At 35.6% G+C, this 25,040-nt stretch overlaps 1 protein-coding gene across 1 annotated transcript; it reads left to right on the top strand.

Moving 5' to 3' along the window:
- The first annotated feature begins 5,903 nt into the window (after window positions 1-5,903).
- Window positions 5,904-24,918, top strand: EIF3M (eukaryotic translation initiation factor 3 subunit M). Its single transcript, XM_033120420.1, has 11 exons — window positions 5,904-6,049; window positions 8,444-8,576; window positions 9,620-9,758; window positions 10,005-10,128; window positions 10,283-10,377; window positions 16,890-16,973; window positions 18,032-18,131; window positions 18,706-18,787; window positions 23,120-23,263; window positions 24,210-24,270; window positions 24,722-24,918. Exons 1-11 carry the CDS (start codon window positions 6,008-6,010, stop codon window positions 24,840-24,842), a joined length of 1,125 nt encoding a protein of 374 aa, XP_032976311.1. The 5' UTR covers window positions 5,904-6,007; the 3' UTR covers window positions 24,843-24,918.
- The last annotated feature ends 122 nt before the right edge of the window (window positions 24,919-25,040 follow it).

Below are 25,040 nucleotides of genomic sequence, written 5' to 3'. Positions count from 1 at the left end.
GGCTACCTCATTTTGGGTTTGATTTGCATTTCCCTAGTGGCTAACAAATGATCTTTTTTTTGACCTGGATGATAGTTACATGTGTCTGTTCACTGTAATAAACCATCAAAGTGCATGCGTAAGATTGGTGCATTTTTCTGAATGTGTTATACTTCAATACAAAAGTTTATTTTAAAAGTACGTATTCCACATCAAGTAAAGATTTATATTCTATTTTAAAAATGAAATTATCACCAACCAACAACAAAAAAAGAAGAAACAAGAGCAGCTGCTTTTAAGTGAAACAAACCTGAATAGGAATCCATGCTGACCTATGTTCTGTGTCTCCTGGTGGCAAAGATGCCTTATTTCTCTGAGTCTGTGTTGTTTCATCTTTAAATAATTATAATAATGAAATAATAATGATAATACCTCACAGGGTTGTGTGGCTCATAAGGAGCTCAAAATAATGGTTTTTTTCCAAAAATATAAAAATTATTAGCTCATAAACTATTCTTGCATTTGTATTATTCGCAGCTGAAAAGCCTCTTGACTAGTGCATTAAGTTTTTCTCCTCTGGCATAGCCATGCCTTTATGAAGTCATTTTAAAATATAAATGATGAATGTTTCTTCCTTGGATTCAACAGATTTATGAATGTTTCAATAATCAGCGATGTCATGTGAAGTGAAGAAGTTAACCTTATGGGTTTTCTCTTACTACAAAGACTAATGGAAGAGTAATGTTTGCTAATGGTCAGTGTTTGAGATTTAAGGCACAGTATTTGTTCTACTGCTGAATCTACAGCTCAGGTGCAATATATTTCAGTAAGCCACCAATAAACTGGTTTAAACATTTGTTGTTTCACCTATGAAGCCACTATAATCATATGTTGCATCACGAGTATAAAATTTAATTATTAGCTATAAATCTCTGAGATCCTAAGATGAGTTACTTGTAAATTCAGCGTTACACCACAACAGCACTAAGAGAGCTTCCAAGATTCCCACCATAAATACACATTACAAAAGTTTGTTAACTTGTACTTGCATAAACCTTTTATTATATTTACAAAATTATGACTTTAGATTTCAAACTTTTCTCTCTGTGTCAACCTGGATTAGGTTCAGCCGTATATAAGAGAAATCCAACATAATGGTGGATTAAACCAGATGGAGCTTTATGTTTCTCTTATGTAAAAAAAAAAAAAAAAAGTCCAGAGGTAGGTAGTCAGGCAGTCATGGGCTGACACATCTTCCTGATGTCACCTGGGATATGGACTCCTTCCATCTTTCCTCTTCATTATCATGGCTTCCACCTTTAAAGCCACATCTTGGTATTAGTTTGGTTGCTGCAACTCCCACCATCAAGTTCATGTTTTAGGCAGCAAGGAAAAAGGGGCAAGGGCAAAAGAGCTGCCAGGCCGAGTCAGCTCCTTTTATAGAGTTTTCCCAGGAGCTATTACCAAAACTCCCATTTACATTGCTTTGGCTACCCCTAGTCATAATAAGGCCGATACATTTAGTTGCATACAAGGGTACACTGCCACACCTACACTATAAAGAGGATTTTGCTACTAAGAAAGAAGAGGATGGATAACAGGTTGACAAGTAGCAGTCTCTGCCACACTTTTCAAAAAACTTTTTTTCATGTCTTTCTAGAATGTTGTAATCATTCATCTATTTTTCATTCAAAATTAAAACTTAAAGCAATTACCAGAGATTTATTAAAAATCAATTTAGTTACTAAAATTTTATGGTATCATTCATGTAATATATATTTCAAGTAATATTATATCTGTAAGTATACAGATATAATACAAAAAATATTTATTTACCTTCTTTGCATCAGGCACTTGACAAGTGAAGCGATGCAATGTAGAACACATCTCCACCTTCTCAAAACTCACAGTACATTGATTAAGTAAAAGTATGACATTAATTATTATAAATGATGCCCATTACGAAGGATTACCTTCTATAATATAACATTACTATTTAGGTAATCAACTACGTGTACTATTATAACATAAAAATACACTTTCCTTTATCAGATGAATAGTTCCACATTTTGAGATGCCTGATATAGGCTTGAAGACAGATTTTAGATATCAATATCATGCAAAGCATTCTCCTTGCAAAAAAATTATAGTATTGGTCCAAAAATAAAATTTCAAGTGAGAATATTAATATGGCCCTGGGAAATAGAATAATTAAAAATACAGCTAAATCCAGGTTTTCCAGAATTTTAAATCAGACAGAACAAGAAGATAGCACTAGAGCAGGGGTGTCCAAACTTTTTTCAACGTTTTTTACCAAGGGCCATATGCGGTAAAATACACAAATAGCCGGGCCACTCACTCGAGGTGAAGTACGTATTGCCTCACCTGGTTTATTTAAGTAAACTAAATATATTTTTGGAATTTGCTGCGGGCCAATTAAAAATGGATTGCGGGCAGCAGTTGGCCCGCGGGCCACAGTTTGGACACCCCTGCACTAGAGGGAAAGCAGACAAATTAAACAATAGAGAAGAATTGTAAATATTTGGTTATATTTTTCAGGTAAAAAATCAACTAAAAGAATATTGCCTTGCAGAAGATTGGTGCCTTGTTCAGTTTCTTGGTAATTCATTTTTTGAAAGTTCCTATGTATGTTTATAAGAAATTCTAAAGCATATGATATAATAACAACAAGTTGCTATTGTGGTGGTATAAATGACAATTCCTACTGCCTTTAACACAACAGTAACCTGTATTTTATTTTGAGTATAGGATCAAGTTGAAATTGGCCAGCTCCAATTTCAACTGGCTTCAAATTTCTTTACCTAAAACATTGGGAATATATGGAACATGCCATATATAGGAGATTAGACATTTCTTATACCACTTGTCTGAGCTAAGAGAGACAGGTGAAAAAGAAAAACAAAAAGCGAGTGAAAAAGGAAAAAAGAGCCCACAGAACAGATTTTTTAAACAAAATTAAATCTAAACATATTTTGATTCATTTAAAAATTAATTTGACCTGAGGTATAATTTTTAAATGAATATAAAACATGGGAATATAGAATATACACTTTTTCCCATCTGGGAGTGGTTCTCCTACCCAGTAGCTATTAGGAATGGAACCCAATCTCCTGTGTTTTTAAAATTAGGAGAAAAGTTTAGAAAACTGGATTTCAAGTTGGAGCACATCAGCATCCCTATCCCCATTCAAGATGTATTCCTTAATTTTGTTTTCTCTCATAACCAAAGTGTCTAAACAGTACCTGGCACATAATAGAGATAAATATATTTTAATAAATGAATGAAAGTTTAAAGTTTCAACAATTTTGCTCATATCCGTTCATTTTCCTCTCAAGAATTTCCCTTGAAAGGATGTTCTTTTACCTCACAAAGACCATAGAATGAAGAAAAATAGCAAAAATGATAAGACTTTGAAATGTTCGATGAAATGGTCTATGCAGATTTTGTCCTACTCACCCCTCTCCCTTTTTCTTTTTGCTTTGCCTGCCATTTTTGTTTATACTGAGATATAATCATGATATCAGTAAACTGAACATTTTTAAGTGTACAAATTGATAAATCTTATATATGGACACAACCATGACACAATCACCACAATCAAGATAGTGAACATATCCATAACCCCCAAAGGCTTCCTCGTGACCCTTTGTAACCCGTCTCTCCCCCCTCCTTGCCAAGTGCCCCCCACCTAGCCAACAACAATCTACAGAGCTGCCACTTTAAATTAGTTTTTATTTTCTAGAGTTTTATATAAATGGAATCAAATAATGTGCCTGGCTTTCTTCATGCAGCAAAATTATTGAGATTTATCTATATTGTTGCATGTATTAATGGCTCATCCATTTTTACAGCAGAGTAATATTCCATTACATGGATATGGACACACACACACAACAATTTATTTACCCATTCACCTGTTGACGAACACTTGGATAGTTTCTTGTTTTTGCCTATTAAAAATAAAGCTGCTGCCTTTTTGGAAAGTAGCTCCTCAAAAAGCTAAACATAAAGTTACCATATAACCCAATAATTTCACTCCTAGGTATATACCCAAGAGAAATATAAAACTATGTTCCCCACAAAATCGTGTGCATAAATGTTTATTGAAGTATTACTCATAATTGCCAGAAAATGGAAACAACCCAAATGTGCATCTACTAATGAATGGATAAATAAAATGTGTAATGATGGAATATTATTAAGCAATAAAAAGGAATAAAGAACTGATACATTCTACAACTTCGAAAACATTATGCCAGACACAGAAGTGGTCAATTTGCAACATACCTACCAGAGTTACCCTTTACCAAAAAATAAATAAATAAACAAAGAAAACAAACAAATTTGATCCCCTCGCTCTTCTACTCAAAATCTCTCAGAAGCTTGCCAGTTCATTAAGAGTCAAGGTCAGGGGTGGCTGGATGGCTCAGTTGGTTAGAGCGCAAGCTCTCACCAATAGGGTTGCTGGTTCAATTCCTACATGGGCCAGTGAGCTGCACCCTACGAGCTGCCTCTGAGCCCCCAGAGGGGCGGCCGGATAGCTCAGCTGGTTAGAGAGGGAGCTCTCAACAGCAAGGTAACTGGTTCAATTCCCTCCATGGGATAGTGGGCTGTGCCCCCTGCAACTAAAGATTGAAAACAGCAACTGGACTTGGAGCTGAGCTGTACCCTCCACAACGAGATTGAAGGACAACTACTTGGAGCTGATGGGCCCTCAATAAAATTTATTTTAAAAAAAGAAAAAAAGAGTCAAAGCCAAAATTCAAGACCATGATCTGACCATGGCTATCTCATCTCCTATTGCTCTCCTCCTCTCTTACTCAAATCCAGCCGCAGGGCATCCTTGCACTTTCCTCTCCTCCTTTCCTTGCTATTCTGCATGAAAAGCTTTCTGACAGTTTTCTTCATTGGTACTTTCATTTCCTCAATATTCAGCTCTCAATATCATTTGAACCATTTTGTTTGATCATTATCTAAAAAAGGCCTGCACACACTCACACATACCACCTTTCTCTGCTTTTGTCTTCCTAGTGCTAGTTAACAAGTTACATATGGTAATTGTTTAATAACAGCTAACACATTCCGTGCTCACCCTCTTTTTAGTGCTTTACATATTTACTTAATCCTCAAAAACACCGTAAGGTAAATACTTAACCTTATTTTTCCAAGAGGAAGCTGAAACACAGAGGGTAAGCAATTGCCCCAAATCACACATCTATTAGTGCAGCAGGGATTCCATCCCAAGGAATAAGACTCTGGAGTCCAAGCTGTAAAACACATGCCATCCAGAACTGCCTTTCTAATTGCTGTGCAGTGTTTAGTCCTGTGTGTCCCCATTGGAACGCAAGCTGCATGTGAAAGCTTCTTTTAAAAGCTACTGTTATCCCCAGCCCAGGGAACCGTGCCTGCCAGCTGGTCCCTCAATAAAGGCCAAAATATGGGTTACATTATAACTCGAAAATAAATTATCGGGCTTAGCAACAAATGCAGGCCCCTAAAGTCCTTTCCAGACTGCCAGGTTGGCCTGCAAAGGGAGGCAGGGCCGAGTGGCTGGTGGGAGCAACGTTTGAAGCGCTTGGATGTGCTGCCTGGAGAGGCTGGCAGAGGGCAGAGGGGGCGAGGCTAGAACGGAACAACTGTTCCGATCACAAGTAATTTTCATTGTCCCCGCAGTCTTAAGACTTCAGGGGGAAAGCGAGCTAAGTGAGGAGGAGTAAGTTTGGCAGCATCACAAATGACAGGGACACCATTCTAGAAGGCCGCGAGGGGCGACGCAGGGAGGTGGCCTCGGAGGGCACGCCCGCCCGGCACGCCCACCCGCCCACATCCACGACGAAAGCGCGCGGTGGGATTGGCCCCCGTGGCCCCGCCCGTCCCGGTGACTCCGCCCCTCAAGACCGCGCACGGTGCCCCGGAAGCGGTTGTGAAGCGCCACCGGGCGTGCGAGCTCCTTTTTCTGGTCGGCGTGGTTCGCGAGTGGAACGTCTGTCGCGCCCCGGCTTTCACCATGAGCGTCCCGGCCTTCATCGACATCAGTGAAGAAGATCAGGTGTGCCCCTGGGCCACAGGGGCCGCCAGGGCGGGGCTGGGGAAGCTCTTGCGGGTGTGAAGGGCCGAGCCGGGGCCGGGCGGGCGGAATGCCGACCCGCGCGGCGCCTGCTCCAGGGCTGAGAGCTGCAGTTCACGCCACCACACGCGGGAGTGGGAGCCGCGAGGCAGGGGTGCGCGTTCCGGCCTGGAGTTGTATAAGGCCGCCGGCCAGCGCTAGCCCCGAGGCTCCACGGCCGACTTCCTGATCGACGTCAGGACTGTTTCAGCCCGAGTCACTTCTGACGACACAGTACTTTTTGACTCATAGAACGGTGTCTGCTTCCGTTCCCTAAATGCAGCCATATCCGGAGTGGGAGGTGGCGAATATTTATACGGCGTAAGAAGTCTAGGGGAAAATAATTTTGTACTAAACATCAAAATAGTATTATGGGGTCACAGAGGCACAGGTGACCTCTATTTTGTACGTAGACCATATTTTATAATTTTACTGTGCAAGAGTGAGAGGTCTGTAATCTGAAAATAGAACGTCCATTCCCTCATACTTTGAAGCATACACCTGGTGAATCATCCTCATATTTTTAAATTTTCTATTTGGTGTCTGCTCTTTGGTATGCATGGCTAATGCTTCTCATTTTCCCCATAACAAAAGTTAAACTGTAGCTGGGGGAGTTAAACTAAACATGAAATAGTCTTCTCAGTTAATTTAGCAGAACTGAAAACTATTCTGTCAAGTCGTAAGTGTTGTCATTTTTTTATTTTTCTGCTGCTCCACTAACATGAAGATTTTGGTTTCCATCTAACAACTTTTAGAACTGCAGATGTGATTTCTTTTCCCCGCTTAGTAGAAATGCAGACCCTCAGCCCTGAAGAGTAAGAAGCAGAAATGAAAATGGAAAACAAGGCTAGGAAAGGAGTTGATCACAGTTAAAAAAATAAAAAAGATGTGAACGACGATTTAAAAAAACCATCTTATCGGTAATGGAATCGTTATCAACAGTTGACTATTAGGTTATTGAAAAATGTTTTTGTAACATAGGAAAGGATTTGTAGATGCTGGAAGTTATTGTTATTGATCATAGTTTAAAGTGTCGCTTTTCCTTAGATTATGTTACAGTTCTTGAACATCAGATTCACAGTTGCCATTCCTTACAGGCAAATAGGTGATTGCTTCAGGAGTTTAACTTTGATCAGATTCTCTGTTTAGAGTTAAGAAATGTCAGAATCCTCATTTTTTCCCCCCTTGGCTTGTACTGCTCCATAACCATAAATTGTGGCCAGTGAGGATGACAGATGAAAACAAATTGTTGGTTGACTGGTTCTTAGAAAAAGTTCACTTTGTGTCTACAAAGCAGAAATTGAACAAATGCCTTTTTTTTTTTTTTGGACAATATTATGTTTTCTTCGTAGAGAAGCAAGCATACTTTCCAGCTGTATTTTTGTGTTCTCTAATATGGTGACGGCGTTTTGTGAAATCTTGTTTTAATGCCAACTCCTACGTGAAGTTACTACGTTGTTATCTGAAAGGATAGCACCATCATATCTACAGATAATACTGTTCTTAGGTAGCCAGACACATTTGTGGATTTAGAAAATGTACTATGCATTTATTAATGGTTTCCTTACATCTCCCTGTTTCAGTTCTTCATTTTATTATTTTAAATACCATCTGCATTCATATTTGTCTTCCATAATACCAAGTCCTCAAAAGAACAAGTTATTAAATATATATATGCATTAGAGTAGAAAATGTGTATAAATACCTGGATGAGGTACTGTAGTTAGATTTTTATAGGTCCAAACATCATTTCTGATCCACATGTGCATTTTGAATTTTAAAAGATTAATTACATGGTAGATCCAATTTGATACAAATGTTTTATTGAAGGCAACATTCAAAGGCATCTTTTTATCTTCAAAAGTTTAGCTCAGGTTCTCAAACATTTAGCTAACATATGATTACCCTCTTGCCAAGGTAATGTCTAACTTTTTAAGTAGCTGTGTTTTGTATAGCAATATAATTTCGTTTCTTTAAAATAAATTGAATTTACCAAGTCATATCACCCTCCCCCTAAAAAAAAGCTTTGGGTTATATTAGAAGGGTTTTTGCTATATCCTGAAAGTCCAGCAGGATATAGATGATATGAGAGAAATTCTGAAGATGATCCATGTGAGCCACAGTGGGTCTGTATAGCCCCTGGGAGTTGTAGAGGGAAACCTGTGGGGCTCTGATGATGGATGAGGTAGGGAAGAGGCACTTGAACATAATTTAAAGTTGTTGTTAAATACAGAATTTACATTTTATTTTTTCAGAAATGGAACAGGATGTTTTGAGATCTTGTGTTTTGTCATTCATAGTTTTATTGATATGTGACCACCTTGTTTGATTCAACAGGCTGCTGAGCTTCGAGCTTATCTGAAATCTAAAGGAGCTGAAATTTCAGAAGAGAACGCAGAAGGTGGACTTCATGTAGATTTAGCTCACATTATTGAAGCCTGTGATGTATGTCTGAAGGAAGATGATAAAGGTTTGTTTTTAATTTTTTATATTTCTTACTAATTATAAAGGACCTACTTTTTAAACTTTCTTGTGAATTATATTTGTTTGTTTCAGACCTTAAAACTTTAAAGCATTGTTTCTCTTTTTTTTTTTTTAATACATAGTTTAGTTTTATTAAACAGACTGAATGAGAAATTTTTTTTATTTGGAAATTTAAGCATCGTTTCTAACCTTACCTTCACACGTATTTTCAGTTTATTCTAATCTGTTATACCTATGAAATAAGCCTATTTTGAGAAAACGTCTTTTTTTTTTACATCAGGTATGTTTTTTGAGTGTTATTGCACACACTAAATACTGATAATTTCAGAATGAACTGAAGAAAAAAAATGAAAGACTTGTTTTCCATGAGGTTTAGGTTAATATTAACTGAGATATATTTTCAATCAATCTAAAAGCCATTTAATTATTAGGCTGATGCCCTATTTAGTGAAATAAATAAAATGGGAAATTTTGGAAATTGGGAGTCCTGAAATCTTAGTTAAGGTTTGAGATTAAACTTGATATATGACTAATATCTTAACACTCGAAAATTAGTGACCCAGAAAGTAGACAGCTTTCATTTCTAAATAATTTTCTACTTATATGTACAAAGTTGATTCTTCAACTGGGAAATCATCCTAGCCTAAGACCTAACCAGTTACTTCCACATGATTGAATATCTTGCTAGTAAAAACCAAAACTGTATATAATTCAGTCTTTTGTTTTACTGGTGAAAACCAAATCTTAGGTAATAACTTCTTTCTTCTCTTTAATAAAACGTACAAGGTGTTTTTTGAATGTTACCTATACAATAGAGCTGGTTTAGTTTGAATTCATGTATACTACATTTTTTTGGTATAGTACGCACCATTGAAGGCAAAGTAACCTCTAGAACTGTTTTACAATGGCCAGGTTACATCTTTTTTAAAGTGTCTTATATTTAATGGTCTTTGAACATTGGAAATACATATTTAACTAGAGACATTAAGTATCATAATGTCACTGTTGTGTTAATCCATACATGTGTAGATGTTGAAAGTGTGATGAACAGCGTGGTATCCCTCCTGTTGATCCTGGAACCAGATAAACAAGAAGCTCTGATTGAAAACCTCTGTGAAAAGTTGGTCAAATTTCGGGAAGGTGAACGCCCATCTCTGAGACTGCAGTTGTAAGTTAAGAACTGAAAGAGGCTCAGTTTTCAAGAGGCTCTTTTCGTGTCACAGTCATTTGATAGTTAAAAGCAAGAATTCTGGAACTTGACTGTTAGCTGTGGCTCTTATCACTTGTGTGACTTTGGACAAGTCACTTAAGCTTTCTGTGCCACACTTCCCTACTAATGAGAAGTTACTAATAGTATCTGTCTCAGGTTTGTTGTGAGAGCAGATAACTTTTTTATTATCTGTTTGTTAACCAGGCTAAGCAACCTTTTCCATGGGATGGATAAGAGTACTCCTGTAAGATATACAGTATACTGCAGCCTCATTAAAGTGGCAGCATCTTGTGGGGCCATCCAGTATATTCCAACTGAGCTGGATCAAGTGAGTTACATGGAATACTTGTTCTGCTTATAAGAAGTATAGTTTTATGCTAAAATAAATAGCAAATGTGTGTATTCTAAATGTTGTATTTTAAATTGTGAAAATATGTTCAGCTGTGTCACTAAACTTCCTCCTTTTGTCAATCCCATCATAGGTTAGAAAATGGATTTCTGACTGGAATCTCACCACTGAAAAAAAACACACCCTTTTAAGGCTACTTTATGAGGCACTTGTGGATTGTAAGAAAAGGTATTCAGAATTAATGAACTAACAAAACTTAACAGGCAAAATAAGTAGTTGAGGCTGTTTTTTAAATACAAGTAGGGTGAGTGATTTTGCTCTACTTTGTTCTCCACAGAGTTACTATAAATTTATTTCTGTAAATTTCCCCTATTAGATTAAAGATAACTGCAAAGTTTAAAATAGTTTTTCCTCATCTGTAAACTTTTTAAAAAGCAGAACTTGCTTTTGTTCTAAAAATGGTACAACTGTTATTCCCAAAGCTGTATATAACATTAGACTGAGTTAATTTAATGGAACTTTGATGTCTTGGTACAGAACAGTGTTATTGCTTTTGTTTAATAGTGGTGAGGGGCTATCAAAGTTTGCATATAAGTCAGTCTCTTATATAAGTCAGTCTCTTATATAAACGATGCCCAAAACTTTGCAATAGACCGTACGTAAGTGAATACCTCTTTAGATCTAGGGCTTGTACCCAGCCCAGCAAATTTCATGCCCAAAATAATTTATTCTTCTATGTACCAGTAACTAATCAGTCTTCAGTTAATTTTATTGCACAATTTTTATACTGGCTTGCAGTGCTGGGGTATTTAATATATTAGAGAGGATCAGCAAGGTTAATATGTTAATAGTATGTTAAAATAATTAAATTTTTTGCAGACAATTTAAATTCAGTTTAAGAGGAAATTGTTTTTGTTGTGAAAGTTGGAACATTTTATTATAAATGATAAGCAGGGAATCTTGCATTAATAGCTTCATTTCTTTCTGAAGTAATAGTTACTACCTATTACATGCTGGCACGCTTGTGGCAGCATTCTATTCCAGCCAGTTGTCAGTAAAGTGTTACGGGTAAGTGGTTTATTGCAAAGACTTTCAGATGGTGGCGAGGCATAAAAGCTATTGGAGAAATAATCCATATTGTAATCCACACTTTAAATAAGCAGACTGTGGAGTCAGACTACTGGGATTCAAATCTTGGCTTTCCTGCTTGTTGTATATGATCTTACGTAAATTTTCATCTCTACTCCAGTTTCCAACTTCAAAGTGGAAATAATAGTAGTACTTAGCTCAAAGGGTTGTCAGAAAGATTAAACAAGATAATATACACATAAAGTTCTTAAAACAGTGGCTTTGTTATTGAGAAAACACTTAGTAAATGTTGGGTATTATTCCTGTCATTATCATTTTCATTTTTTCAAGCTCACCTTTAAGAAGTTAGTCTTTTTTCTGGTATAGTAATTTAAAATGACTGTTACGGTTTCCCTCTATCTAGTGCTATCACAGGTGACTACAACTCACTGGATAATTTCTCTAATTGCTGCTTACTAGGTCCTCAGTCTGTTATATGTAATAAGGAAGTAACTAAAGTAATGTTCTAAAGAATTCCAGAGCTAGTTCTCAGAGAAATTGAGATAGGACTCAGTATGCATCTGTGTTCTACTGGACATACCTATAACGTTAACATTAGAAAATATATCTGCAGCATTGTCATAGATGATCACTTTTTAAAATATATATATATATATTTATTGGGTAACATTGGATAATAACATGAATTTCAGGTTTACTACTTTATAATACACCTGCATAATTTTGTGTGCTCACCACCTGAAGTCTAGTCTCCTGTCACCATGTATTTGACTCCATTTACCCTCTTCGTCCTCCCCCCACTTTTCCCTTCTGATAACCACCATTCTGTTGTCTGTATGTGAGTTTGTTTTTTTGTTTGTTTTTTATGTTTATTACTTTTTCTTTTATATCCCATAGATGAGTGATATACGGTTCTTTTCCTTTTTGTCTTATTTCATTTAGTGTAATACTCTTAAGATCCACCCCATTGTTGCAAATGGCAGTATTTCATTTTTTTGTAGCTTAGTAGTATTCCATTGTATATATGTACCATGTCTTCTTTATCCAGTCATCCATTGAATGGCACTTAGGTTTCCATGTATGGCTATTGTGAATTATGCTGTGATAAACATAGGGGTACAAGTGTTTTCATATTTTTGGGGTAGATACCAAGAAGAGGGATTACTGGGTCATACAGTACTGTTCTTAATTTGAAGAACCTCCATACTGTTTTCTGTAGTGGTTGCACCAGTTTATATTCCCACCAGCAGTGTGTGAGGTTTCTCTCTTCACATCCTCTCCAGCACTTGTTATTTCTTATCTTATTGATAATAGCCACTCTAACGGTTGGGAAGTGGTATCTCATTGTGGTTTTGATGTGCATTTCCCTTAAAACTTGTGATGTTGAGCATCTTTTCATGTATCTGTTGGCCATCTGTATGTCTTCCTTGAAAAAGTGTCTGTTCAGGTCCACTGCCCATTTTGTAATCGGATTGTTTGGTTTTTTTGTTGCTGATTTGTGTGAGTTCTTTGATGTAGTCCCATTCATTTAATTTTGCTTTTACTTCCCTTGCCTTTGGGGTCAAGTTTACAAAAACGCTTCTGAGAACAAGTTCCATAAGTTTAGTGCCTGTGTTTTCTTTTATGTATTTTATTGTTTCAGGTCTTATATTCAATTCTTTGATTCATTTTGAGTTAATTTTTGTGTATGGTGTCAGCAGTCTAGTTTCCTTCTTTTGCATGTGGCTTTTCAGTTTCCTAGCACCATTTATGGAAGAAATGTATATGTGTGTGTTTTATTTCTGGGCTCTCAATTCTGTTCCCTTAGTCTGTGTCTGTTTTTCTGCCAATATCATACTGTTTTGATTACTGTAGCTTTGTAGTAGAGTTTAAAGTCAGTGATATCTCCAGCTTTGTTCTTTTGCCTCAGGATTGTTTTGGCTATTTGGGGTCTTTGGTGGTTCCATAGAAATCTGAAGATTTTTTGTTCTAGTTCTGTGAAAAAATGCCATTGGGATTTTGATGGGGATTGCATTAAATGTATATTCCATTTCTTTGTGTGTTCTTCAGTTGCTTTGAAAAGTGTCTTGTAGTTTTCATGTGCAGGTGCTTCACTTCCTCTTTGTTAAGTTTATAACTAGGTATTTTATCTTTGTTGCAATGGTAAATGGGATTTTTTTTTTCTCATTTCTTTTTCTGGTATTTCATTGTTAGTATGTAAGAATACAATGGATTTTTATATATTGACTTTGTATCCTGCAACTTTCCTGTATTTATTGTTTCCAATAGTCTTTTGGTGGAGTCATGAATCATGTCATCTGCAAATAGTGACAGTTTTACTTCATTCCCACTTTGGATGCCTTTTACTTCTTCTCTTGCCTGATTGCTTTGGCAAGGACTTCCTGTGCTGTGTTGAATAACAGTGGTAACTGGGCATCTTTGTTTTGTTACTGATCTTAGAGGAAAAGCTTTCAGTTTTCACTGCTGAGTGTGATATTAGCTGAGAGTTTGTCATATATGGCCTTTATTATGTATATCCATTTAATTGAGTGTTTTAATCATAACTGGATGTTGTGTCTTGTCAGATGCTTTTTCTTCATCTGTTGTTAAAATCATATGATTTTCATCTTTTATTAATGCGCTGTATCACATTGGTTGATTTGTGGGTGTTGAACTATCTTTGCATCCCTGGAATGAACCCCACTTGATCATGATATATGATCCTTTTAATGTATTGTGTTTAATTTGCTAGTGTTTAGGATTTTTCCATCTATGTTTGTCAGAGATATTGGCCTACAATTTTGTTTTTTTGTATTCTCCTTGCCTGGTTTTGGTATAAGGGTAATGTTGACCTTAGAAAATGAGTTAGAAAGTATTCCCTCCTCTTCAATTTTTTGGAAATGTTTGAGAAGAACAGATATTAAATCTTAGAATGTTTGGTAGAATTCACCAATGAAGCCATCTTGTCCTAGACTTTTGTTTTTTGGGGGATTTATCTTTTCAAAGAACTAGCTCTTTGTTTCATTAATTTTTTTTTTCTATTGTCTTTTTGTTCTCCATTTCATTTATTTCTACTCATTAAGTTTTATTTCCTTCCTTCTGAGTTTGGGCTTCATTTGTACTTTCTCTATTCCTTTAAATGCTGGTATTACTCAAGATTTTGGCCTATGATCTTTTTCTCACCCTACTCCTTCTGCGTAGGTTATCTCATCTATTCCTATGGCTTCTATCATCTACTGAATGAAAACCCATGTCTCTAAGGCTGCTTTTGTGAGCCTTTGATTTTTATGTCCAACCGCTTTTTACCTGTTTCTACCTGTTTTCATTTGGATATGGCCCATAGGTACCTCAAACTCAGTGTGGCCACAGTGAATTTATCATTTTCTCCCTCTAAATTAGTCTCTGTTCCTAAACAAGATATCTAGAAGGGATATTTTTATTCTCTTCACTCTCCAACCACAATGATTTTGTGAAACAAGTATTTCAGTATATCATTCTTAGGTTTGCATTTTCTTTAGGATGCAGTACAAAATTCTTAGTATGGTGTGTAAGTCCTTTCCGGCCTGGGCTCCTACCCACTGCTGTAGTGTGAGCTTCCCAATTTTGTGTGGTGCAGTGACAGACTACAAAAACTTTGTTTATGGGGGTATTCCTTCCCCTCCCTCTTGCTCTCTCACACACCATCCTACGCCCTTCCTCATGGTCAGCACACCATAAACATAGTGAACTTGTTTAGGGTTCACTATGCACCCTGTTTAGGGTTCAAAAGCACCCTGCTCTCCCAGTCTGGACAAGGGAGCAGGCACCTGTTTTTGTGTGGCCTACAAACTAAGAATTGTTATTGCATTTTTAAATGTTTGAGGAAAAAACATCTAAGGGAGACTTAACATTTCATGACATATGAATATTATATGAAATTCAAATTTCAGTGTCCATCAAATTTTATTGGAACATAGCCATACTCATGTATTGTCTGGCTGTTTTTGCCAAGACTTGAGTAGTTGCAGCAAAGACCATAAGGCCTGCAAGGCCTAAAATACTTACTGTTGGGCCCTTCACAGAAAGTTTGCCTACCCTTGGTGTAGAACCACACTCAACTTCGGTTCTCTGTCTGAAACACTCGTCCCGCAGTAGGTTAGGTCCCTCCCACTACAGCACCCTCTACTTTTATCATAGCTCTTAACACTCTTTGTTGAAAGGTTTGTCAGGTTGTTGCCTCATTGAAGGCTAGAAACCTTGTCTGTCAATCATTGTATTCCCAAAGTGTTTAGAATATAAAGGGCCCAGAATGGATGAATGCTACCCACAATTAGGGGTAGAAAAGGATGGTTAAATGCTAAATTTCTTTCATGCTGTTGATGTAAATTTTAAGATTTGGTTTCTGCCTAGTACACAAAATGATTTTGTTTTTTCTTTTTTCTTCTAAATAGAATTCTAAGATTTGCCTTGCCCTTTTAGTGAGAATGCTTATTATATTCATGGGTGTACTTTCATGATTTTATTTGTATGTATTGGTGGTTGTTGAATGTAAATTGTGTAACACTGTTTTGATGTTATATGTCGGATACTATGTACTTGAAATGGATTATTTCATCTGATCTTTGTGAATTCAGACTTGTGTAGCTAAGATGTAGTAGATTAAAGTACACTGTCGCTGCTAAAACTGGATAATACCTGTGCTTACAGTGTGACACAAGAATGAACAATGAGTCAAAGTTTTTCTTAAAATTTTTCTTTGAATTCTTATAGTTATATCACTATATTTAAGATGCTGGTTACCACTCAACCAGTCCTACAATTATATTTATATTTTTTAATAAATCTTAGTTTTGTAGGAAGTTTTAGAATGCCGTTTAACTTTTTAAAATAAATCATACAGCTCTTACTGATTTTACACAGGTTGAATCCATGTGTGTGGGTGAGAGGGAGTGTTTTTATAAAATGAAAAAAAAAAAAAACCTTTTCTACTTAATAAAACTTTTTATAACTGGCTGAAGATTCATCAGTTTTAAGGAAGAAATGAAGGGTGAAGATAAATATTTTTTAAGAGTTCAAATTGAATGAATGCATTTAATTTGTACTTTTCACTGCAGTTAAAATTGATCATCTGCATAATTTTAAGGATAATTTGATTAAAAGTATATCTTTAGTAGAGTTATTTAAATATTAAGCATTGGCTCAACTTCAGCCATACTATACTGTCCTTACAGTTTCTAGGACACAAAACATTTTCCCACTTGGGCCTTTGTACTTGGTTTCCCCTCTGCCTGGAAAGTCATCTAACCCACCTCCCTCCACCCCTGCCTTTCCTTCCACTTCGAGCACTTTTCATAACCAATTATTTTATAACCTTTAGATCTCAGTTTATATGTCGTTTTTTTCAGAGAGACTTTACCTGCTTATTCTATATAAAGTAGTCCTCTGTCCTGCCTCAGCTTGTTACTTTGTTACAATACTATTTATTTCATTCACAGCATGTTCTTGTTAGTTGTTATTTTTTCTTAGTTGTCTGTCTTTCCTACTGGAAGGAAAGTTCCATGACTTTCCCGGATAGAGGGGCCTTGTCTCTCTTGGTCACCATCAGCACAGTACTTGGCACTTACTAAATATTTCTGAATGGATGAATGGCAATAGTGATATTCTGAAATTCTTAAAGCAGTGTTTCTTTTTAGTGATGCCGCTTCAAAAGTTATGGTCGAATTGCTAGGAAGTTACACGGAGGACAATGCTTCCCAGGCTCGAGTTGATGCCCACAGGTAAACACATTGTTCTAATGATGGTTCTCAGCATCTTAGAGGTGAGCTACTACTATTCAGTCATACAACTGAAATCATGTTTGCATCCACCAGTGATCCAAAGCCATTTGGTACTGTGTGCTCAGGTGATTCCAATGGAATACTAAAATTCAAGATTTGTTATTGGAAGAACCATAGAAATGTGGTGTTTGCTGTGGGGTATTGCTGGTATGGGGATGAAAATCCCAATCTGAAAAATAGTACCTAATCTTAAATTGGTTTTACCTTGATACTAACGTGTAGATGAAGAAAATTTGGTGGTTTGCTAAAAATCAGCCCATTCCAAATAATAATGGCTACCAACAGTTCTGAGTCTACTTAATAGTGATAAGAACAGAATCAGTTTTTTAAATCTGTGAAACAAATTATGGTAACTTCTGTATAGGATTATTGCTTCACAAGGTCCTGTAATAGGTGTTGGTAGAAAGGGTAGTTAGTGGAGAAGACCTTTGACAGAGGTAAGACTGCGGCATTAACATACTCCACCTCGTAATTAGTACTACTGGCCAGTTCCTTCAGGAGCTTGTTTTGTCATTCACGAAATGGGCATGAGAAGACTACCCTGTCTCTCAGGGTGTTGTGAATGAGTAAATGCAGGTAAAGCATTTGCCTTAGTGTCTAGCATGTGGTAGGGTAGCTGCTGCCATTTTCTTTATTCTTTGATTACTTTGGTAATACTTTCTCTCCCGCTATTTTGGTATTTTGTTAAAAGAGATATACTTGATAACTACCGGGTTTCCCCGAAAATAAGACCTAACCGGACAATCAGCTCTAATGTATCTTTGGGAGCAAAAATTAATATAAGACCCAAGATCTTATTTATATTTATATCTTATTATCTTATTTTCGGGGAAACAGGGTAGGTTTATTGTCCTGTTTTTAACCCCAGTCTTACAGCTTAATGCTGTGTATATTGAACTCTTAGATATTTTGCTTAATTATGTTTTTCATCCTGCAAAATCAGTGAAATGTACCTGAACTTCAAGACTCTGAGCTCACATTTTTGTTTTCTAATTAAGGTGTATTGTACGAGCATTGAAAGATCCAAATGCATTTCTTTTTGACCATCTTCTTACTTTAAAACCAGTCAAGTTTTTGGAAGGCGAGCTTATTCATGATGTAAGTAGTTCATCCTTAATGTGCAAAATGTTTTTTTCCTAAATCTAACTTACTGAAGCAGAACTCTTTCTTTGTATGAATTAACTCTTTTACTTCGTATTAATGAATATGACCGTTAGATCTGGAAAGAGAAGAACTATTTATTCTTTTTCTATCAGGAAGAGACTGAAATTTAGGACCAGCTTTTCTCCAACTACTGAACACAGTTCTTCTGTTCTTTCTCCTTTTCCTTCATCTCACTTGCCTGGCCGTTCTGAACTTAGATAATACAAATTTCTTTTTAGTATATAGTGTCAGTTACCCCAATTAGGAAGATAAATCTATTGTTTAAAAACACATTGATGCACTTTTCAAATGCAGGTATGAGTACATTTTGGATTATTTTCCATTTGTACTATGCCACCATCTTTAGAGTTCCCTATTTACCGATTCTTTCATCAAAGTGAGTCTTTTATTAAACAGATGGTTTAGATGGTAATTTGATTCCATATTGCAATTTCTGTACTGAAAGAAATGTGAGGAAATGTAAATCTTGCTTCTCATATTGATTATTGTATCTTTATTGTCTCTATAGCTTTTAACCATTTTTGTGAGTGCTAAATTGGCATCATATGTCAAGTTTTATCAGAATAATAAAGACTTCATTGATTCACTTGGTAAGTTCTGGGGTTTATTCTTTGGAGGGGTAGAGAGATGGGAGTGTTCTAGAGCTGTTGTGTACGGTGAGATCCAGCAAACACAATCCTGGTCTTCTGTGTAGATGAACCTACCGAGTGGTGTATGATGGAATAGCAGCAGACAGGTACACAGTCTGAATGTTACTCAGAATGAAGTGGGAACCAGAAACCAAGGAGGTACAGGAGGAAGCACTTGTGATGGAAGGGGCATGAAACTCGGAGTTCGAAAACCTGGATGTTTTCTCCTCTCCATAAGAGCTCGTTGAATTTTAGGCCCCTCCACTTCCACTAGTATACCATGCTTTTCTGAGGTAAAGTTCTAGCAACAAGCAGGTGCTTAGAAAAGATTCGGATTTAAATAGTTCTATTGATGTGTTTGTTTTTAAAATTTTGGAATGGGGAATGGAGCAGAAAAGCAACTTGAAGGATCACCATTACCTTGATCATAATTTTAGAATTACCTATCTTAAAAGCTGACAAAGTAGGATTAAAGGTACTTTATTACTGCTTAAAATAAAATTGTTTCTTTGTAAAAGACCTTATTCTTTATTCATATGCATTGTGATTTATATTTTTGGTGATTTTTTTGAAAAGCTGTAGTCACATAATTGTAACAAATAGTTTTTTCCCCTCGAATATAGTATATTTTATGCTTGGTGCACAATTAACAAATTATAGAAGTATTAATATATGGTATTGCTAAGCAGATCTGAGTGAAGCTGTAGATAGAATTACAAATGTAGTTGTGGTGATTTTACATGATAGGAGAAACTTGCCTAACTACAGTTCGTTGAAGACAGCTAAGTCTTAGTTTTATGATTTTTGTCTCTGAGTTTTCTATCTAGAGCAGGGGTGTCAAAACTGCGGCCGTGGGCCAACTGCGGTCCGCAGTCCATTGTTAATTGGCCCGCAGCAAATTGCAAAAATATATTTAGTTTACTTAAATAAACCAGGAGAGGCAGTATGTACTTCACCTCGAGTGAATGGCCCGGCTGTTTGTGTATTTTACCGTATATGGCCCTTGGTAAAAAACGTTGAAGAAAGTTTGGACACCCTTGATCTAGAGCATCAGAGCTCAGTAAATGTTTACCAAATTGAATTGATCTTACTCAGCCTCATTGGGCAAACTCCACAAACAGTATTTTCCTTCTAGAGCACATCTAACATGCTAAAATTACAAAGAGAAAACTTAGAAAATCTATAGTTGAACCGGTTTAAATTGTTGTAAAACTACCAGTTTTTTGAGTGAAGTGAGGTATGAAACTAAGGTGCTTTGTTTTCCTGCTAGGCAATCAAAATACATTAAAGGTTATATTTTCCATAGTAAAATTGAATTGTCAGGCTTCCTGGTTTTTTGAGATGTAGATAAAGAATATTTATAATCTGCTTTGATTATACTATTAGTCCTCAATTTAGTAATCATTAATTCCTGTCACCTGGAATTTTGTGCAGCCCTTGGAATTGGGGAAGATTGAATTATTCTGAACATAATAAGGCATTTGAAATATACGAAGATAAAGTAGGTGCAAGTGTGTTTGTGTAGAATGCTTTGCCAGGTGCACTAGACCCAGAAGATCACATTCTGTCCCAGTTAATTTGTTTTGTGGCATGAAGCTATGTGATGGAATGTTAATGTCAGCAACCTCTTTATTTACGCACCAAGGAAAAAGGAGTAGTAATTAACACTTTGACACTCCCCCATTGATGTGTAATTGACTGTTTCAAAGGAGCACTGGTTCATAAGCTATTGCATGCATTAAAATTACGTTTTCTATATTGCAGCATTTTAAGGCAGGGGTCAGTGACAATGCAGAAATTGCTCAATGATGCACATTTTTTTATTACTGCATTAAGGTTTTGACATATTAGTAATGAATAAATGTTTCCATAAAATTAGATTTTTTTATAACTTTAAAATTGAAATATGACACAGTACACAGTGACTTCCTCTTGAAGGTAATATTCTACTTTCATGAAGCAAAGCATGGTTTCCTACAAGTCTTTAACTCATACTTCACTGGCTTAATAGCTTGATTTTGAGAACAAGAGTCCTAAAAGGCTTTATTTGTTTAAAAGTAGTGGCTATAAACATCAATTTGAAATGTTTTTCAGTGCAGATTTCCCCATGTATTATAGACCATATAATACATTTTGTCTTCATAATTTATTCTAGAGGTAATTTTCATTCCTCTAAGTTTTTTGATTTATGGTAAGCTTGTAACTGCACAGAGTAGTACCGTATTTCCCCGAAAATAAGCCCCAGTTAAGATAATCAGCCAGACAGACACATTAAGTACGTTATGATGATGTTCCAGAAGAAGATGACATGACTGTATTTGAATAAACGTAGATTGTTGTACATGCAAAATTAAGACATCCTCTGAAAATACGCCCTAATGCGTCTTTCGGAGCAAAAATTAATATAAGACCCGGTCTTATTTTTGGGGAAACACGGTAGTACAATAAATTTTATTTCAAGATTTTTAAGTATATCTTGGAAACCTGAAGAGTTTCTATCATTTTACCGTATTAAAAGAGAATTGTATATGCCCATAGAACTGGGAATGTTAAGGAATTTTCTTGTATTTACAAATACTGAGAAAAATCTTCAGTATTTGTTGTCTGATAGGAAAAAAACATTTCTAATTTATTGTACCAACAGGAAATCAAATTCTCTTTTGCCTTTTGAACGTCTGTGCAAATTTAGTCTTTTATTAGGAATTTGTAAAAGGTGCTTTGGGGAAAACATCTTACTAAATGTGTATATTTTATTTTAGACATATTAGACATTTATTACAGCTAAAAACCTGGTTATAAATGTATAGATTCCACAGGTGGCAACAGTTTGTTTTATTAACAGTGACAACTTGGGCCAACAGAAGCATTATCTTGTGTCAGCTGAATTGCCCTAACATGTCCACATTTAATCAGGTGTTATCCAGTTGCTACCATCTTGCTTCAGAAAGTTAATCGGCATCTAATTTTCATTTGTTAATTAGGGTTAATGTGCACTAATTGATTTTTTTTTTTTTTTTGATGCTTGTAGATTTCCATTAAACCTGGTTAGCAGTACTTATTTGGGTACCTCATTCATTTGAGTTATGATGATCATGTTTTTGTTGAATCTGTGCCAAATAGAAAGTCTGCATCATAATTACAGCTAATTAACAGACTGTTATGTGCTATATTAATGGGCTTCCCTAGTCTTCTGCTAATATATGAATGTTACACATTTCAAATTTATTTATAGAGTGCTTAGAATTTTAACAATACACATTTGAGGCTCTTAATTATTAGAGGGCAATGATGGAGATCATTTACTGAGTTTACATAATTTGAAAGTTCAGAGAAAAGGAACATGGAATTCTAAATTAATTTTAGAAACTTGTTTTTGTAATAATTAGAATCAAATCAAGTTTATATGTGTTATAATTCGGCTTCTATTTAGAAACAGATAAACGGATGGATATTCAGAATTTGTAAATATTTGTATTCTAGTCATTTATAAATGAACCTGTTTTCTAGGCCTAGTACAGCCACTCTGTGACTATAAGTAAGTCATTTAATCCCTTTTTGCTCCTCAGTTTCATTGTTTTTTAAAGTGAAAGGATCAGGACTAGGTAATTTGTTAAGTTTCCTTTTAGGTCTAACAATTGTTTGATACGAGTAATTATAACAGCATGTTGCATTATAAATTATAAGGCAAAATTTAAATTATTTGTATAGTTTTCTACTTTTTCCTTATAAAGAACAAGTATCACTATTAATGGAACTGTTTTATTTAGTACTAATCGTTTTAGCTTGTTAATGTTAAGTGATAAGCACACTTTTACAGTTTTGACTTTGAAAGTGTTGAATCCAGAGTGACCTAAAGGGAAATGGAATGTTTTCATAACTGAATGTGTGTGAGAAAATATTTCAAAACTCCATGTTTACTGGTAAAACAGAACAAATCACTAGTGGAACTATCGTAATAAAGAGATGTAGTTCTAGAAAATTTTAAATACTCCATGTAATTATGGGGTCAGTTTGTGGTTTGCAAATATAAGCTTTATCAAAATTATATACAGTGTTTCCCCGAAAATAAGACCTAGCCGGACAATCAGCTCTAATGTCTCTTTTGGAGCAAAAATTAGTATTAGATGCCTCCAAAAGAGGCATTAGAGCTGATTGTCCGGCTAGGTCTTATTTTCGGGGAAACACGGTAAGTGATCAAATACAGTGACTTCCACAATTTAACACAAGAGTTGTAATCATGTAGGTCTTTTATTACTATGGATACTTACCAAACTTCACTCTTGTATTATTCAGGGCTGTTACATGAACAGAATATGGCAAAAATGAGACTACTTACTTTTATGGGAATGGCAGTGGAAAATAAAGAAATTTCTTTTGATACAATGCAACAAGAACTTCAGGTTGGAGCTGATGATGTTGAAGCATTTGTTATTGATGGTAAGGCAATTAGAACACTTTCATTTTTTTCTAGAATTTGTCCTTTACCCCAGGGAATATAAGATTTTTAACCTTGAAGCTGAGCCTCATGCTAACAAAGCTAGGTTCTTATATAGCAAATGTGTATGTTTACTAGACTGGCAGATTATATTTGTAGTAGAGTGAAAATTTACTGGAAATATAAATTACTATCTGGGTTTTGGTGTTGGCTCTATCCCTTGAAGTCATATAAAACAAAGGCCTTTAGGCAGTATATCGCAGTGGTTAAGTACCTAGATTTTAGTACCAGACCTGGTTTCAGACCAGGTCTTCCTCTATGAAAGAGGAATACAGTATATAGTATTGTAATTCGTGGTTGTGAGGATTAAATGAGGTAATGCAGGTAAAGTACTCAAGTCCAGTGCACCTGGCACATAAATCATCTACAAATGTTAATCACTGTCAACTTTTTATGATTGGCCTAGAAAAAGGACCCTCTTCCCCAACAATGGTGTTATAAAGTGATTTAATTGTTAATCAGGAGATTTTTCTGAGCCTTTTAAGTTTGAAAGTGTGGGGGTGTGTTGTATAGTTGACACTAATAAAATGAACAGAACTGTTAACACGGTTTCTTTCTAATGTGCTAAGTCTTAGACACACCTATAAAGAAATTTCTTATTAGGTAATCAAGTTTTTCCCCCATAGGTGGTTATAGGGGAGAACACCTAGAATTCTTCATGAAAACCGTATGTGATGTTTAATATACATCGGCCTAGCAACCATAGGACAAATGCATGACCTTCCTCTTGGTGGCGTCATATTGCTGTGCTGGTTATTAGATTCAAAGAGCCAGTTTGTAAAATCATGTTGGAAAACTAGTTTCATGGTTTACTTGGTCAGTTTCATACCTTAGGCTCTTTTTCTTGGGAATTTTCCATATAACATTGTGTAAAACATCTTTTTTCAGCAGTGAAAACAAAAATGGTCTACTGCAAAATTGATCAGACTCAGAGAAAAGTAGTTGTCAGGTAAGACACTTAATACTTTGCAGCATTTTGTAGAACAATTTAGTTTGTTCTGATTATTTCACTTAAATGTTTAGAGAACCAAGGTGGTGTTCTTATCAGTTGACTGTAGTTAAATAACTGCTATTTATCATAATTTTATTAAAGTTCAGACTGAATGTGATTAGCTTATTTAATGAAAGAGCCCTATTTTCCAGAACATTTCATTTAATGGCTCAGCATTGGCTAGAATACTAATGACTTTTGTGTCTGGTTTATGTAGTTCAGGAAAACAGAAGGTTCAGGATCAATATGGTAAAGATTTTTTAAGAATAAGCTTATAATTGCTCTTAAAATTCTGAATTACATTTTTTAATGTGTATTTAACCTTTAACTAGATACAAGAGTATAGTATTGTAAAAGAATAGTAGAGAATAAAAGGTTGACTAATGACTTTTAATTTTTTAATTTTTAGTCATAGCACACATCGGACATTTGGAAAACAGCAATGGCAACAACTGTATGACACACTTAATGCCTGGAAACAAAACTTGAACAAAGTGAAAAACAGCCTTTTGAGTCTTTCTGATACCTGAATTTTTAAGCTATAAATTTTGTTCTTTTGGGGAAATATACCAAAATCATAGTAAAATGTTATAAGCTGAAATCTGACTGTAGTCTGAACATTTATTGTCTCAAATTCAAAAGAAATCACAATCTTCAAAGGGTCACTGTGTCTTTCTTATGTAATACATAAGTTGTGTTCTGTAAGGCAGGGTTTTGAAGGTGCAACA

This window comes from Rhinolophus ferrumequinum, chromosome 11, assembly GCF_004115265.2.
Source record: "Rhinolophus ferrumequinum isolate MPI-CBG mRhiFer1 chromosome 11, mRhiFer1_v1.p, whole genome shotgun sequence".
Lineage (NCBI taxonomy): Eukaryota > Metazoa > Chordata > Mammalia > Chiroptera > Rhinolophidae > Rhinolophus > Rhinolophus ferrumequinum.
The sequence above is the reverse complement of the archived record's forward strand: the minus strand, read 5'-3'. Positions and strand labels throughout refer to the sequence as shown.

Excerpts from the sequence above, each read along its gene's own strand:
- EIF3M (XM_033120420.1), top strand. The coding sequence starts at position 6,008 with ATGAGCGTCCCGGCCTTCATCGACATCAGTGAAGAAGATCAG. Across the intron at positions 6,050-8,443 it reads ACATCAGTGAAGAAGATCAG|GCTGCTGAGCTTCGAGCTTA; the intron begins GTGTGCCCCTGG and ends TTGATTCAACAG. Across the intron at positions 10,129-10,282 it reads TTCCAACTGAGCTGGATCAA|GTTAGAAAATGGATTTCTGA; the intron begins GTGAGTTACATG and ends ATCCCATCATAG.